We start from the raw sequence: 16,825 nt of genomic DNA, 5'->3' as shown, positions 1-16,825 counted from the left end.
CTCATCCAAAGGACAATTGTTTGCTATTTTCATATGAGGATTTGCATCTAAAAGCAGGGCAGGGAAGGTACCTGGGCATAATCTCTGTCGTAGTGGCCCTTAAATTTGCTTCAAAGTAACTGTCTTCCGTTAAGGCTTCAGAAAGTATCTTCCCTTCCTACAGTCCTCCCACTTGCCCACAGTTACTACATTTGAGGGAATTCTATCAGCTCCAAAGAGCTGAGTGTGTAATAGAGGTACATGACCTAATGCATTGCACTATTGACAGGAAAACACAGTGAGGAAAATCACTGTTTGCCAAAAAACCCCCAAACATAAAACCCCAGAAAAGCATTGCACAAGTCTCCCAATACTCCAACAATCAAGAGCTCCTGCTGGATATTGCAGGATTTTACAGTTTTAATAGTTTCAAAGAGAGCTGTTGCTCTGTTGGGAACAACGTTCAATCAGTTCAGTGACTGAAAAAACCCCAAAGCAAACAATGTCCTTCCCACTTCCCCAAAATTCAACAAAATAAACAAACAATCCTCTTAGAAAAGCTGGGGCAAGAGAAATAGGATAACATAGCCTGTTGCTTTGCAGCTGTTCGCATTCTGGCTGCTTTCCAGAGTTACTTTGGTGAGCCTCTGCCAGGAAAAAAAAAAAAAGTAGTCCTTCAAACCTAGAATTTGATGAGGACATTATTTCTTAGCAAAGTAAGTGAAGATCCAGGTTTGGGATTCAGCAATGGAACTGACATCTGCACCAATGTAGGAGCCAGTGATCTTCACCAAGAGCCTGGCAGAGTTGAGGAATACCCTGATCTTGGGAGATCTGTGTTCTTCGAGTGGTCATAAAGGACACAGAGAACTTGGGTCTTCAGGTGGGTTTGATACCAGATCCAACAAGTGGAGAAGTTGAGTTAATTTAGTGCTTGCGTGGTGGGGAGCAAGCTGGACATGTGCTAAGAACTGACACTAACTGGAAAGTTGTGTCCAAGTTTGGGCTTGTGGCACTGGCTGCTGGATCCTCTCCCATAGGAGAGCTCATGGGGAAGGAGGACAAACTGGTGCAGGGGAGAACGGCAGGGAAGAAATGCTAACCCTGAGCTGATGGATAGATTATAAAGTGTCCAGAGGGACTTCCAGCCATTCCTGAGGCTGTGACCTAGGAGTCGTGGATAAACTCTGTGGAGGAAAGATGCTGTGTCAGAGCCCTGTCATAAAACAAGGGGCATCACCATGTGTCACTTGGAACATCACATCAGAGAGACAAGTACAGAGATGCTCTAAAACACAGGTTTGGGTTCCAGCAAACTGAAAGGGATGAGATGGAATTTTTTTCCTCTCCTAAGTAAATGTGATCATAAATAAGCCTAAGTCTGGGATTGGTACCCTCTGGGGTTCCTTGTGCCCTTATGTTACACTTTGGCTTCTTATCATGCATTAACAGGTTCTTCTTTTACCTTGATTTGTGAAGAAGCAACTGATGCTTCATTTCCTGTTGCTGTGCCCTAGGATTCTTTTCACACCCTGCACTTTTAACATATGCTGTTTAAAGGTTATAGGAGAAATTGTTGGCAAATGGCAGATGACAGGTTGCTGAAACATGATAAAATAGCAAGAGTTTCCAAGGAGAGATTAAAGAGACAGGAAAGGAAAGAGGGGAGAGTCTTTAGACAATCTGTGCCAGTCTTGACTAGGTTGTGAGACCTGTTTAGATGCAGAGACTGTGCATTGCAAAGCTGACAGACTGTTCTGTTTTCTAGAGTACTGGAGGACTGTAGAGTGAAATTCGATCTTCCTCACTCCACCCTGAGTCTGATGGATGCTTAGGGAAGAGCTGCTCAGCTGCCTTGTAGGCACCTACATTGGTCTGAGGACTGGGCTCCATTGCTCTGGAAATCCAGCTCTCAGTGAAGATTTCCACAGTGTACATTTCAAATGGAGTGAAACAAATCTAAGATTCAGGGAATCACAGAATAACAGAATGGTTTGGGTTGGAACAGACCTTAAAGATCATCTATTTCCAACCCCCTCCCGTAGGCAGAGACACCTTCCACTAGAACAGGCTTTTCTAAGCCACATCCAACATGGCCTTGAACACTTCCAGGGATGGGGCAGCCACAGGTTCTCTGGGCAACCTGTGCCAGGGCCTCACCACCCTCACAGGAGAGAATTTCTTCCTAATATCCAATCTAAACCTACTGTCTTTCAGTTTGAGTTCACTCTCCCTTCTCCTATCACTCAAGTCTCTGATTTGCAAAACCACTTAGCAAAGCACTAAGACAATCTGATGCTAATCTACAGCCTAGGGCCAGGGTGGGAATTTATTCCCTCTTCATCCTTTCCTTGACCCCTTGGGAAATGCGCCATGGGAGGCATTTCAAACTCCCACGGCGACTATGTGGGCACTAGTCCATTCCCATTGACTGCAAAGGTCATTTTTACTTTCTCATCGGATCTTCACCCTTCAGAGTAGCTGTCCTTGAGCCTGGGATATCTTGGGAGTAATGACCAAAAATGATTTCATCATCAGGCTTCCACCTCTTCTAAGGCTGTAATGAAACAAAAGAAGGGAATGTAAATTAGTGATATCCATCTGGGTAAGTAGTTAACAAGATGGAAGCATGTGGCCTGACCCTGTGGGATGCGGGTGGTCCATCCGTCTCGTTGTGCTTCTCTGGTGAGCAAATCTGAGATTCCCACAGGTGAACAGGCACAGGTCAAGAACAGAGGCTGCAAGGTTTCTTCAGCCAACTTCTGTTTTGAATATTATGCTTTCATTTGTGAACCCTGAGGAATTCAGATCTCAAGGCAGAGGAAATGTTGGAAGAGGTCAAGCGAGCCGTGCTTTCTTCGTGTCACTTGGAGCAGCAAACAGCCTGCATTCCACGGCAACATCTGATTTTCTGCTTTTACAAGGCAGATGTTTAGGAGAAAGTGATCTGCTGTTTATTTTAATTGCCATCTTCCAAACCTCTTTCCTACGTGCGCGCACACATTCGGAGACCATAAATAAGGATTCTTCAGATTATGCCGCTATTTGGGTAGCTGGCCCTGTCTTCCATCAGTGCCTGGACAGGGCTGTGTGCTGCAAACCCTGTTCCCCCTGCACATCAGTTTTACTGTAGCATAAATCAATTAGGTCTAAATCCTTTCTCAATGACATGAGCATAAATCTGAAATTGCTCCGCTGACGTCAGCTGATGGCAGTGTAAAGGAGAGTTAGGCTCCTTGACTTCAGAATGTTGCTGATTTACACCAGGACAAGAGCAAAAGAACTTGGGCTCAGCATGTTCTAGCACTGTGTTACTGAACAGCAGGCCAGAATTTGCTCTGGGGTACAGTGATGACAACAGAGATCAGTTCTATGGATTTTGCTGGCATTAAATTGATGAAAATGAGCCATAACTTCACCACAGTTTGGACCTCAAAGAGCTCCATGTAGCAGGTCATTAATGAAAAGAAAGGATAAAACAATGCTCCTGTGTAAAGTGATTAGTCCCATTGTCTGACACTATTCCAGGAGTGTCATACAGGGATGAATCCAACCATTTGGCTTGTGTAGTGATGATGGACAGCAAGGCAGCAGTACCCTCATATCTTGATGAAAACCAGGCAGAAGTTTATGGAGGAACTGCTGGTTCCAGCTGAAGGCAGAGGGGCATGTGCGTGGAGAAACTGCCCTTGCAACTGGTACCAAGAGCTGGTCTGTAGGGGTGGGAATGCTGGCTGCACTTTTCTCCTCCAAGAGGACACAAAGAGATGTAGGCACCCTGCCCTGGCAGCATTCAGGGTGTTAATCCTTACTCACTTGTTTCTCTAGATTTTCCTGTTTTGTTTCTAATGGTTAGAAGTGAGAATTTATAAAAGAGATGCTGGTCCCTCTCTCTGCAGTGGCTTCACCCTTCAGACTGTGGGTTTAAGCAGAAGGAGACACGAACTAGATATTTCTTCTTGAAGCTGTAGGGCTTCCCAAACAACCTTGCTGCTTAAAGAGACTTTGGCAAAGAGTGCCTGGATTTCTGGTGGCTGCTCTATAGAAGTTAGAGAGCCCAGTTGTCACCTCAAAGTCCACCGGCCTTGCTCCACGAATGCCACTGGAGACAAGCTGATTTACACCCCTCTTCTGCTGGCATCTGGCCAATCTCTTAATTGTTCATAAGTGACTTTTTTAATAGCACACGTTTGCTCTCAGTGGCTTTGTTTACCCACGGTGAAGTGCAGTCATGTGTGGCGTAGCTGCTTTAAAGCAGCAGGTTGAAACAAGGTCCATGTGAACCACCAGGTAACCTGGGGCTGCCACAGAGCAGGACATGGGTTTCAGGAGCCCAGCCTGATTCTGTGACCCCATTGACAGTGACCTCCCTGTCCCACACTCAGAAGGTGGCCCCATGGAGATGGAGTGAGAGCTAACAGAGCACAGCTCCAGTTTTACCACCCATTTTGTTCTCACTAGAGGTGGACAACTTGACCGATGCCTTCGCTGGTAGGGAGTGGTGGAGTTTGCCAGAAGTGAAACAAAACTGTGATTACTGTCATGGAAACCAGAGCCTGAATGTGAAGCTCATCCAATGGGGCAACAGGAAGAGGACACTGGACTTCTGTCTCCTATCAAACTGTGTGTGCCTTGGATTTGGAACACCAGACCGTCACTATTATAATAACTTTGTCATGAGATATCAAGAAGCATTGGTTACCTTTGTATTCCTGGGAAGAACTAAACCAGGCTCATGGGGACTGGCCTATGAATGATGGGGTTTCTTAGCAGCACCACTCTAAAGAGCAAAACCCTTTCCAATTATGACAGGCAGCAATTAAACCACAGTGGCTGAGGGATGCAGAGTTGCAAACATAATCTTGCTGTGCTTTGTGGCTCTACTTCCTGAATGCAAACAATCAATTATTTTAGAGTATTCCCTCTTCCTTCTCATTTGAACTTCACAAGTGGCTTTGCCCTGGGAGCTCATGGTATGGTTCTGGTTTTCTTGCAAGCTTACAAGCTCCATCTGTAGGATTGTTGAAGAAGAGCTCTCTGGCTTCAAGCTGATGGAAAAGGGCAGAGAAGCTTCACTCTGAGTTTCCAGATTTGTTCTGGAAAAACTCCAGCATGCTTAGCATACCACACTGCAGAAAGACACTTGATTTCATCATCTGTCCTTCATATTTGGGGAGAGCTTTCCACCCTGGTTAAACTGCTGGTCCTTGGTCCTGTGCTGCATGAATGTGGGGCTGAGGCTGTTGTCTCTGGAATGGTGGAGCTGGTATTATTTCACACAGGAAAACTCAGCAATATTCTAGATAGATCATGAGCTGAAAGACTTCTGGGTAACAGTTCTCATAAAGAATTGTAGTGACAGGACAAGGTGGAATGGCTTCAGGCTGTAAGAGAGTAGGGTTAGACTAGATATTAGGAAGAAATTCTTTACTGTGAGGATGGTGAGGCACTGACAGAGGTTGCCCAGAGAAGCTGTGGCTGTCCCATCCCTGAAAGTGTTCAAGGCCAGGTTGGATAGGGCTTGGAGCAATCTGGTCTAGTGGGAGGTGTCCCCGCCCATGGCAGGGGCTGGAATGAGATGATCTTAAAACATTCCATGTTTCTGTGATAGAGTTGTCATCCCTTTAGGTTCTGATAGCCCACAGTGCCCCATGTAGAAAACTAAACAGCAGTGACTGACATGTTCAAATCATCTAAATCCAGCTGATTTAGCAAATCGGTTTCTCCTCAACCTCGTATTTCATAGTTGTCAGCCCCAGCCCACACTTCTCTGCACAGGCTGCACCTGCAGAGCTAATTGCAGTCCATGGGAGCTGTTTTTAGGAGGAGAAAACACAAAAAGTGAAAGACTTTTCTTCCTTTTGTGCACAGTACAATCCTTGCCATCAAGGTGAGGTACAGACTGGGGCTGTGAATGTCTGAAAAAGGATGGATGGAAGGAAGAAAGGAAGGAAGGATATACTTTGCAGGGCAGATGGAGTGTGAGTAGTCCTTTTAAAGAGATGCTGGCAACTAACACTGTTGTGAATTATCTCTGTCATGTTGGAACTTCATCTTCTATTTGCCCAAGAAATATAGCTTCATTTTAGATACCCAGAATTCTTCTGAGAGAGGCATTGTGTTCCCAAAGAACAGATATGTTTTTTTTCCTTTGTGCAGATCCATTCTGGCTTTAAACCTGCTTTCTTCTCACATGCACAGATGATAATCTTTTACATATACTTATTAAAAAATATCACTTTCAAAAATTAAAAACACAGGCATATTCTGTACTTGTTCCTTTCTTTACCTCATGATTAATTTCCCATTTTCCCATCTGACAAGTCTGTCATTTGAGTATCTCCACAATCAAGAAAAAGCCCATTTTTTTCCCTTTTGTAGATTCACTGATATTAAAAGCAGAAAGAAATGTGTTCTCATCTCCTGGGCAGCTGACATGTTTGTAGAGATGTATCTATTTATCTTCAGCATGAGGGTGATGAGGCCCTGGCACGGGTTGCCCAGAGAAGCTGTGGCTGCCTTATCCATGAAAGTGTTTAAACCCCAACCTCTTCTGTGCTAAACTAATGGTTTTTTTCTTTCTTCTCTGTCCCGCAGAGATCCCTGGGTGTCCAGGAATGGTCAAGAGCTGAATGGACCAACCTCTCTTCCTCACCATCCTGAGCTCATGAGGGCTCTGAAGAGATTGAGTGGGAGCACAGCCTTGCTTCCCTGAGCCTGGGGATGCTGTGGGAAGTGATTGCCTTGGCAAATGTCTTCATCCTAACCCATAGCCCATCGTGCATCACCTGAAGAAGAAGCTGGTGAAAGATAACCAGGGGACCAGGAAAGGCTCTGCTAGCCTTGGAGGACACCACTGGGGGACTGGCAACACGAGAGGCACTTTGCAGGAGTCACTGCCTGTGGAACCAGCTCTGGAAAGAGGCTACAGGAGCCCTGTGAACTGACGGAGAGGAATGTCTAAATCATGATAAAAGGGGTAGAGAGGTTTCCCGGGCACAGCAGCCTTGGAAAGCACTTTCAAAAGGGGAGTATCAGGACCACGTGGTCATCTCCAATGTCTGATTTGGAAGAGGCACAGCAAGGTCACTGCCTTATGGTCAGGTCAGGAGACCAGTAGGATGCCTGTTCACGTGCTGGTTGGGGATCCAGATGAAACAGGAATCTGTCCAAGACCAAGAGAGAAGGAGTGTGGAAGATTGCTTTGACTTATTCTGTACTTGTTTCTCCTTCTGGTGTCTTCTCTGTCTACCTCTTCTTCTCTGTAGGCCCATATACATCATGTGGGGCCCAGACTCTCACAAACAAGCAGAAGGATTGGCACAGGGCAAATCCTGCCCAGTGCAGATGCAATGTGGCGTTTGTTTGCTCCTTGTGTCAACAAATGTGCAACTGTCATGCCTGGACTTCAGACAGGAGAAAGGCTGGAACCTGGCAGTCGTTTCACTTGCAAGCAGTCACATTCTAGCAAGACCAGCCACCCTTGGGAGCCAAGTTGTAACACCTGAGCCTCAAAACATCATAGAGCATCTGACCCTCTCCTGCAGCTGTGGGGAGGAGCATACAGGCAGGCTGCACACTCAGCTCCTGCTTCTTGGATTGGGAAAAACTCATTAAGCAGTGAAAGAGACAGACGTGGAGGGAGTGATGGATCTCAGGCAGAAAAAAGTTGGAAAAACTGACTCAAAACCACAGGAAAATGTGCACCTTTGACTTGCAGGTGGTGCCCCAGCTGTGGACTGTCATGCCCAGCTGGGCAGCTGCAGATGTCTGGTCACTGAGCTGCTGCCAGAGGCCTGGGCAAAACATGCTGGTACCAAACTGTGCCGGGAGCCCCATCTCAGACCTTCTCTCCTGGGCTTCCAGCTGCAAACCCCTTCCCTCATGTGCAATTGTATTTATTTATTTATTTTTTTGCTGCTTGATGTGAAGCTGCTAAATGAGCCGCCTCCCCACAAACACCCTCAGCCAAGAGAGGATGGAGGGAGGGGGCGTGTGGTGTGTCTGTGCAAGGGGACTGGGCAGAGGGGCAGGAGAGAGGGACACCTTCCAGGAGCAACCCTCTAGTGGAAGCTGTCCTTGCCAATGGTGGAGAGGTTGGACTAGATGATCTTTAAGGTCCCTTCCAACCCAAACCATTCTGTGATTCTATGATAAGCCTTGAACGAGATGCCTCATCCCTGGAGGTGTTCAAGGCCAGGTTGGATGGAGCTCTGAACAACCTGGTGTAGCAGAAGGTGTCCATTGTATGATTCTATGATGTGGCCATGCCTACGGAGGGAGCATAGAAGGCAGGAGGGGTGAGGGTGCCATTTTGCTCTGTCAAGAACCAAGGGCAAGCTGGGTAAAGCTTTGTTGGGAAGGACAGCAGGACAGCTGCAGCCTGCATAAGCTTGGGAATGTCCCTGTAGCCAAATGTCCTCCGTGCATCTGTGCTTGTGCAGGACATGTCTCTATGTGAGTTGCTCACCCAGGTTGCGCCTTCCCAGCACTCCCTGAAGCAAACTTGGTTTCTACACTCACAGGAGGACATATCCCCAGCCAGGCAAATTCCCACCATTGTGTTCACTGAGGTTATTAAACCAGGTGTTAACCTGGCAGCTTTTTGTGCTCTAGACGTCCGTCACAGACCCATTTGACACAGCCAGTTTGAGACCAGCCTCTCAAGGCAGGGCTGTAGCTGTGCTGTAGCGGTTCATGCTCAGCCTTGGCTGTTCCTACCCTTTTTGCCTAAAAACTGGCACACCAGCAGCATCCACTCATGGTCAGGTATCCCATTTTATGGAAAGTCTGTCTGTCTCACTGCAGAGGGAAAAATTTCTCTGGGAGAGGGCAGCTCTCCAGTGCCCTGCTACTCTCCCACAGCTCCCACACTCAGGAGGGACCAGGCTACCCTGACATCCCTTGGTGCATCTCCCAGCTGCTCCAGGAAAGCCTGGCTTCTCCCATACCCTTCCCTCTGAGACGCCCCAGCAAGGCTTTGTCCAAACCTGTGTGGTTGCTGACTGGAAATATTTCCCAACAAAACCTGTTCCTCTTAAGATTCTTGGCTGGTTCTAGTCACTTATTATGTACTGGAAACACTATCCGTGGGATTAGTTTTCAGGTTAGAGACGTGCATGTAGTTCTTTTTCTCACAAATCCCCTGATGTGCAAGAGCAGGTTGCAGCAAGTGGAATGGATGCACTTGCTCTGATCATTTGCCAGCATGGCCCAAAAGCAGTGACCTGCTCATTGCTGATCACTGCCTTGCAGAGTTGTAGGAGTTGGAGACAGAAGAGGTGTATTACAAATCCATCTGCCTCTGACCCTTCAGGCTTGTTCCATATATTACTTACTGGTGGTGTGCTGGGTCTATTTTTAAATGCCCTGACACCAGGGTTATTGTGCTGTCCTTTGGGAGACTGCTCTGTGCTCCAAGTCAGGAGCTGCTGTTAGTTTTCCACCTGCATTTTCTCTTGAAAACTTCATTCCATTATTCCTGGTGATGCTCTTCAAATACCTGCTGTTCATTATGTTCTGCAACTTGACCTGCACTCTTCTTTCCCTTCCAAGAACATCTCTGGCTCCCTGATTGCTGCTGCTCCCTGTCCTCCCCATGGCTTGGCACAGGATGAGCCTGTTCATTAATTCAGCCATGCTGAGTTTGTCAGGGATATGTACCCACCACTGGAGTAGCCAGGAGTTCTGGCAACACCCAGTCTCCCCAGCAGCTGTGGTGCTTCTCTCTCCCTCATTGAGAGGCTTGTGGGGTGCAAGGAAGGGGCAGACACAGAGATGTGTCCAAAAGCCGATCAGTGTTGGCAGTGAGCACTTGTTTCCCAAGATATACGGAAGAAATTCTTCCCTGTGAGGGTGGTGAGGCGCTGGCACGGGTAGCCCAGAGAAGCTGTGGCTGCCCCATCCCTGGAAGTGTTCAAGGCCAGTTTGGACAGGGATCTAAGTAACCTGGTCTAGTGGAAGGCATCCCTGCCCATGGCAGGGGGTGGAATGAAATGATGTTTAAGGTCCCTTCCAAGCCAAACCATTCTGTGACTCTATGATCCCATGGGAAGTGACCCCTGTTAGGGACAGCGCACAGCCAAGCCCCCATCTCAACAACAGCTCTCTGCAAGGAGGGAGCCCCACGCCCTGTGAGTGTGTGTGTGGGGGGTTGGCAGACTCAGTGCACGTGGAGAGCTTGCGTGGGGATCCTGTGTGTGCAGAACTCAGCTGGAGCACCATTGTCATTGTAAGAGCTCTGTTCTTCTCACTGAACAAATTGTTCTGACAAATAAAGAATGAAAAGTCCTGCTCTTCCCACTCTTCTTTTTTTTTTACCCTATTCATCAGCTGGTGCCAGAGGAGGGGACTGTACCTCGATGGTGGGAACAGAAAGATGCCAGGGCAGCCCAGGAGGTGCTGGGGCTGACAAGGAGGAGAGGTTGGAGGCAGTCAGGATAGCCAGGGGAATCCAAAACACAAAACGCACCAGAGCAGGTGGTAGGGCTTTTCCTTTAAGCTTCCTGGTGCTGTTGGGTGATGGGTTGCAATATCTTTGGGTGCTGTGGGAATGGGCTGTGGGACCAAGCTAGGGAGGAGCTGAGCAACAGCAAGGCAGTGGGTGTGGGGCTGCAGGTGTTGTGGGGCTGAGCAGGAGGAGGTCTGGTCAAAGAAATCAAGGAGAAGGAAAAAAGACAGATGAAAGAGTGCTGAGTCTCCCAAGGGTTTAGCAGAATGACAACAGAGGAATCTGAAGTCTCCTGCATGGCAGTGTGTCATCATGGGCTGGTTCCTTAGGCACACTTCAGATCAGTGATGGAGCAGAAAGCTCCTTAACTCCTCCTCTCAATCCCCAGCTGTTCTCCCCGGTGAACCAGAGCAGGGTGACAGTGACAGTGTTACAGCTTTTCAGAAGCATTTGTCAGGGGAAATTTTGGTCCCCAAACAACGAAAGAATCAAAACTGACACATTTCCAACTGAATTCATGATGAGACAATTAATCATCCCAATTTAAAAGAGTGGAGATCCTGGAGTGCCCTAATACATAAAGATGCTTCAGACAGTGGTTGTGCTAAGTGTCTGCAACCCATTCTCTGGCTGCCAGCAGGCACAGGGCTTCAGGCAGCAGCACACTCTGGGTCCACAGTGTTCCAATGGGACCTGTATGCAGCACTTGCAGGGTAATTTGAGATTTTGATGTGCCTTCCATCACAGAACAGCCTGGAAATGATGCATAACTGTGCACAGATCCCTGTGGTGCCATACCTCTGCTTTTCAGTGTGACTGGGAACAACAAAAATTCAGAAGCTCTCCAAGAACATTTCCAAAGTCACATTTGACTTAGACACTTCTGTTCCAGCCGCGAGTACCCATCCATCCACACTAGAGAGGCTTATCTAACTAAAAGGATGGATCTTCTCCATCTTCCAGGCTTTGCATCTGGATTTACAGAGCTCTGGGGTCAGCCCTGGGTTTTGGGACTGGATAAACCATGAGCCTTATTTGCCAAGAGCACACACCACCCCAGTGCCTCCAGACATCCCAGGATGTGTCCAAATATCTTTCCAAAGTTCCTAAAGCTTTAAAACAATCCAGAGAAAAGAGCTGTGAAAATATTATTGCAGCACATAACTGCAATAAAGCTTTTCTTTGTCCTTTCATGGTTAGAGGTATGAACATGAATTATGGCAACTTAAACCTCTTGAGAGCAGCGTGTAAAATTGCTTTCTCAAATGTCTGGTAAAGAGCATTGTTAACCCAGGATGTCAGTACTCACAAATGCTTCTGCCTGAATGAGGCTATTTTACAAGTCAGTTTAATCCTTCCAGGAATTAAACAACCCCTTTCCACCCTCACCAAGCAGCAGATTCACTCTTTGCCCTTGTTTTCTGACTCGTTTGTTCATTTGAGGCTCTGGTACCATCACCTCTTGCAGCAGATGAGACACGTCATAACTCCCAAATGTAAACAGGCTAATAAACCCCCCACATTTGGCCAGATTTTAGGCTACCTGGCACATAGCAGAGGCTGCAGAGAAGTCAGGGTCTTCTCATGTGCAGCCAGCAGTGACTGCTGCAGCTTTTAGGGTCATTTTGTCAGCTGTCATGCAAGCAAGGCTGACAGTCCCCAGCAAGTAGGACGCCTTCCTACGGTGCCCTGTTGCTTCTGGGCGTAGATTTTCCTGAAGGATGGAGGATGATAGAGGGGACTGTGCCCTCAAGACCCGATCCAAGAGCAACAGTTCCCCCAGCCATGGCCACATCCCCTCATTTAATGATCCTCCCTCTCTCAGTATCCTTTTAAGAACCGCACAGCTGGGCATAAGCAGCAGGTACTTTCCCTGCTTTCCTTGTATGCCTTCTGGTGGATGTGTCCCTTTCCCTGGCCTGACACCACCTCAAAGAGTCCTGCTGTTACCATGGCACTTATATTATTCCTGATCCTCTTCCCCCAGCCCAAGCTGGCACCTTCCTGGGACACAAGCTGATTTCTGGGTCTCACACACACATTTACTTTCAATCCTATAGGCACAAATCTCAGTAAATGTTGGATTAAAAAATTCCAAGATGGTAATTCACCATCATTTTGATTACTATGGTAGAATGTTTAATTCCCAGGTGCTCTGTTTTGGTCTCAGTGGAAATTGGTAGAAGGGGTCACCTTTGGATTGCAGAATCCTGATGCTGAAGGGATGGGTTTGCCTCATCAATTGAGGAAGTGATGAGGGCTGGGTTATTCGCCTGCCTTTTTTTTTTGTACATGTCAGTGAAATTCATAATGAAATGTGGATCTGCCCAGACCAGGCTGTCATCTGAAAGGATGAAAGGAAAAAGAGGAAGAAGAGGTGTTAAAAAAATGGAAATTACGGTCATTAAAGCACAAAAAATAACATAAAAATATATACAAATGCCAGGCTGGTTTATCCATGCTGCTTCTCTAAAGCTTGTTGCGACTGGAAACTGAAAAAGAAGAGAAATAACTAATGCTGTTTTTAACCATTAACTATTTTGCTGCAAGTCTTCACTGCAGCCTGCATGGGGAGCCCACGTTTTTAAGAGCTAATCTTCTCTGAAAGCCCATCCAGGCCAATGGAAAGGCTGTATGGGTGTCCAGGGATGCAGATGACTATTAGCTGTGTTTGCAATGGCAATAGCAACCAGGCAACCTAAGCAGGGAGCTCCACAGCTCCAGGTGTCACACCAGCCATGTGGGAAAGGGTCTAGTCCTGCAAAGCGCAGGATCTAAACAGGTGAGAGGGGTTAAACAGGAGAATAAAGACAGGCAGGGGAGATATCCCAGGGGCAGCAAACAGGATCCAAGTGAACTCCCTGGTTAAGCTGAGGTTGGCAAAACATCGGGAAATGATGATCAAAGGAAATGATAACTCTTATCAGGAACTGTGGTGATAGACAAGGAGTAATGGACTCAAACTGGAAGAGGGGAAATATAAGTCAAGTATTAGGAAAAAATTCTTTACTGTGAGGGTGGTGAGGCTCTGGCACAGGTTGCCTAGAGAAACTGTGGCTGCCCCATCCCTGGAAGTGTTCAAAGCCAGGTTGGATGGGTCTTGGAGCAACCTGGTCTAGTGGAAGGTGTCCCTGCCCCTGGGAGGGGTTGGAACAAGGTGATCTTTAAGGTCCCTTCCAACTCAATCCATTCCATGATTCTATGACTATCCTATGGTAGGATACACTACTTCTCTAGATGGGCCATTGTCCTGCAAGGTTACAAAATTGCTGTGGAGTAGCTCAGCTGGAGACATCTACATTCAGCCAGGCAAATCCTGGCCACTCACTCTACTCTCCACAGCCTTTTCCATGGCCCTGCCTTGGTACAGACACAGGGACCTGGCTCTCTGGCAGAAGTGTGTTTTTCCCCTGCTGCCAGTCTTCCCAGGGCAGGGAATACAGCAGTGCCACTGCACTGGGGAGCAGCACATTCCTGTTTCCATCCCTGCACGTGCCAGATAGCTGCACGAGCCCAGCAAGAGCATCAGATGCTGCTTCTTGAAAGAAACCTGTGCAAAAACTGTAGCACCAGAAAACAATTGCACAACAAGCACCAAACATGCAAAGGCAGATTTTGGGAATGGTTCTGTGTTTGTTTAAAGGCAACAATTTTCATCTTTGAAAAATAATTTCAGATGTTTCTTTCTAGAAAACAAGTAAGTCACATCTTCATCACCACACTGTTCCCCTTTCTAATGCCGAGTAGAGTGCACTGACCCAGGGACTGTTCCACTTCCTTCTACACTCCTTCAGCTGGAGAAAGTTTGTGATTTTTATGGTTTTTAAACAACAAAGGAGGGGGATGGGAAAATATGTGAACACCCTGAACAAGTGCATTCGGGGACAAAGCAAACAAGGAGGAAATTAAATTTTTCAGTTTTCTTTTATCGTCAAAACCAAAGTAAAATGCATGCGCCAATCCAAAATGAAGCTTGTCATGTTTCAGAGACCCCCACGATGAAAGTGCAATCAGAAAGAACAAGTTTTTTTGAGGAAAATATGGTTTTGATTGATGGAAGCTGATTTCTTGATCCCCAAACTGTAGCTAAGCAGAGTTGAATGGTGCTTCCAGCTCTCCATCCTGTGGCTGTAGCTGAGTACTTCCTGCTGATCCTTGTACAAACTCCGGATGGTTTTGGTAAACAGCCTTGTTTACTTGGCAGTCGAGAATCCAACTTGGCAATCGAGCCCTTGTGCCTCACAGACATCCCATGCCCTGTGGGAAGGTGGGCACAGTATGAATTTTGTCAGGACAGGTGGAAGAGGGGGAGCCCCTGCTTGATCCCCCACCCTGCCACCTCTACCCCAGCCTCAGATGCATCCCAGGTGCTCCTGGCAGTGAGTCACAGGATAATGGCACGAGAAATTACGTGGCATTTGCCAGCGACTCAGTGGGCTCTGAGCAGCCGAGCTGTGATGGCTCCAGGATGGCACCTGTTGCTGTTGAGGCTGCACTCGGTGGGGGCTTGGTGCTATTTTTGGAGTGTGCTTGAGGGCAGGAAGGATTAGCATGCCCCAAATGCAGCAGAGAGGGCTCTGATTTGCTCAGCAACAAGCTCTGCCCCAGCTGGAGAAAGAAAGGGCTAACTCAGACTCCTTGGGTGTGAATGGAACAGGTCCAGAGCAAGATGCTCAGAACTCACCACTGACAGCAATGGGGACAATGAGGGGAAGTTTGCAGCAATCTTGGGTTGCAGCTGGAAGCTGCTGGTCAGAAGCCAAAGCTTCTCTACCCACATGATGCTGAGCAAAGCGTTCTGTGTCTACACCGGGTGGGATACAACAGAGAAAACAGCCCCTAGAAAGGGGCTTAGAGGAGGGAAGCAGGAGGAAAAGATGCTTTTTCTGGGATCAGAGGACAGTCTAGGAAAAGGGACAGCCATTGCATAGATCAGAATAAACAACAGAGGAACTTCACAGGGGAGGATTTTCTTGCTGATAGGAGTCAGATCATGTGGTGGCACCCATGGATGCCAGAGGAGTTCCAAAGCTGACACTCTACATAAAGATACACCAGCAGGGCAAGTCCCTGGAAAGCTTTCAAAGGTGTTGTTTTCATCCTTCTGCAAACAAACACCCAACTTCTTCTGCCACCTGGAGCCCTGACTCTTTGCCTGCAGCCTCCCCTGCAGGGAGGGGAGACCTTTAGCCCACAGGATGTTCTTGCCAAGTCATGAAGCCTCATCAGTGCTTCTTTCCATGTGGACAGAGCAATCTCCACCTCTTGGCCCTGCAGCAGCTGAGGTGTTTCCCTCCCAGCCAAAACAGTCAGAAAAAGATGTGGTGACTCCACGATCTCTCCTACCCAGGGAGGTGGTGGAATCACCATCCCTGGAGGTGTTTGAAGAATGACTGGACGTGGCACTCAGTGCTCTGGTCTGGTTGACAAGGTGGGGATTGGTCACAGGTTGGACTTGATGATCTTGGAGGTTTTTTCCAAACTAAATGATTCTTTGATTCTGTAAAAAGGATTGCTTAAAAAGCAACTTTTATCTGCCTGATGACACTGCAAATATGTCACAGGGAAGATTCCAGCAGAGGCAGAGCTGAGGAGTCACAACTACCACGCTTCAACGTCAGCACATGGAGAGATGCAGGATATTTCTCAGCAACAAGGGAACGAGCTTGTCCCCAGAATAGAAATGAACTCCCAGTTCATTAGCTAAGACTTCCCTGTGCTTATTCAGGCATCGATTCCTGGGGTGGTTGTGCACTGTGAAGCGCTGATGAGCAATTACAGAACGTACTGGAGCGGCACCGCCGCGGCACAGCTGGGAACTGCGCAGCCGAGGGGGCGATGCAGTGTCAACCAGGCAGCTGCATCTCCAAGGGTACTTTTAACAGGGAACCGCTTGCTGGATAACTTTGAAGGAAGGAAACACATTTTTAAAGTCTTTTTTTTTCTTTACTGTGAATTCCCCTTAGCTCAGCACTCTGTACCTGCCTGATGGAACAATTCCCTGAGCGGCCCCTCCCTTTCTAAGACTGTTTTGTCTGCTTGATCTTCTCCTTCTAGTGGGGGACGTATTTCCTCAAAGCCCACACACATCTCTATTCCTCTGCCACAGGCTGCAGCAGGAGCCTTCCAGCTCAGTGTTGATCCCTGCAGCCTTTTGCATGGCTGATGAGAAGAAATAGAATCTCCATCTATCCATGGGCATGCCTTCCAGGACATTTCATGTCCTCTCCTGCCCATCAAACAACAGCTTAGGCACTCCTGGTCCCAAACTCCACATATTTGCCCTAAAAGCTGATGAGGACCAATTTGGGGTTGGTTTGTCCTGGCCATTGGGAGGTTGAGCTTCCAGGTTCAGCTTTCCTCTGCCTGTACAGTCTTTCTGTAGCTTTCTCACCT

At 47.6% G+C, this 16,825-nt stretch overlaps 1 protein-coding gene across 1 annotated transcript in view; it reads left to right on the top strand.

The window, feature by feature from the left end:
- ADRB2 (adrenoceptor beta 2) overlaps nucleotides 1–8,096 on the top strand; it is a 30,278-nt gene extending 22,182 nt beyond the window's left edge. Inside the window, exon 2 of the mRNA XM_032703048.1 lies at nucleotides 6,577–8,096. Within this exon, the coding sequence (XP_032558939.1) occupies nucleotides 6,577–6,611 (35 nt within the window). The 3' untranslated portion in view covers nucleotides 6,612–8,096. The remainder of the gene's footprint in view (nucleotides 1–6,576) is intronic.
- Nucleotides 8,097–16,825: the final 8,729 nt, after the last annotated feature.

The sequence above is a fragment of the Chiroxiphia lanceolata genome, chromosome 15 (assembly GCF_009829145.1).
Source record: "Chiroxiphia lanceolata isolate bChiLan1 chromosome 15, bChiLan1.pri, whole genome shotgun sequence".
Lineage (NCBI taxonomy): Eukaryota > Metazoa > Chordata > Aves > Passeriformes > Pipridae > Chiroxiphia > Chiroxiphia lanceolata.
The sequence above is the reverse complement of the archived record's forward strand: the minus strand, read 5'-3'. Positions and strand labels throughout refer to the sequence as shown.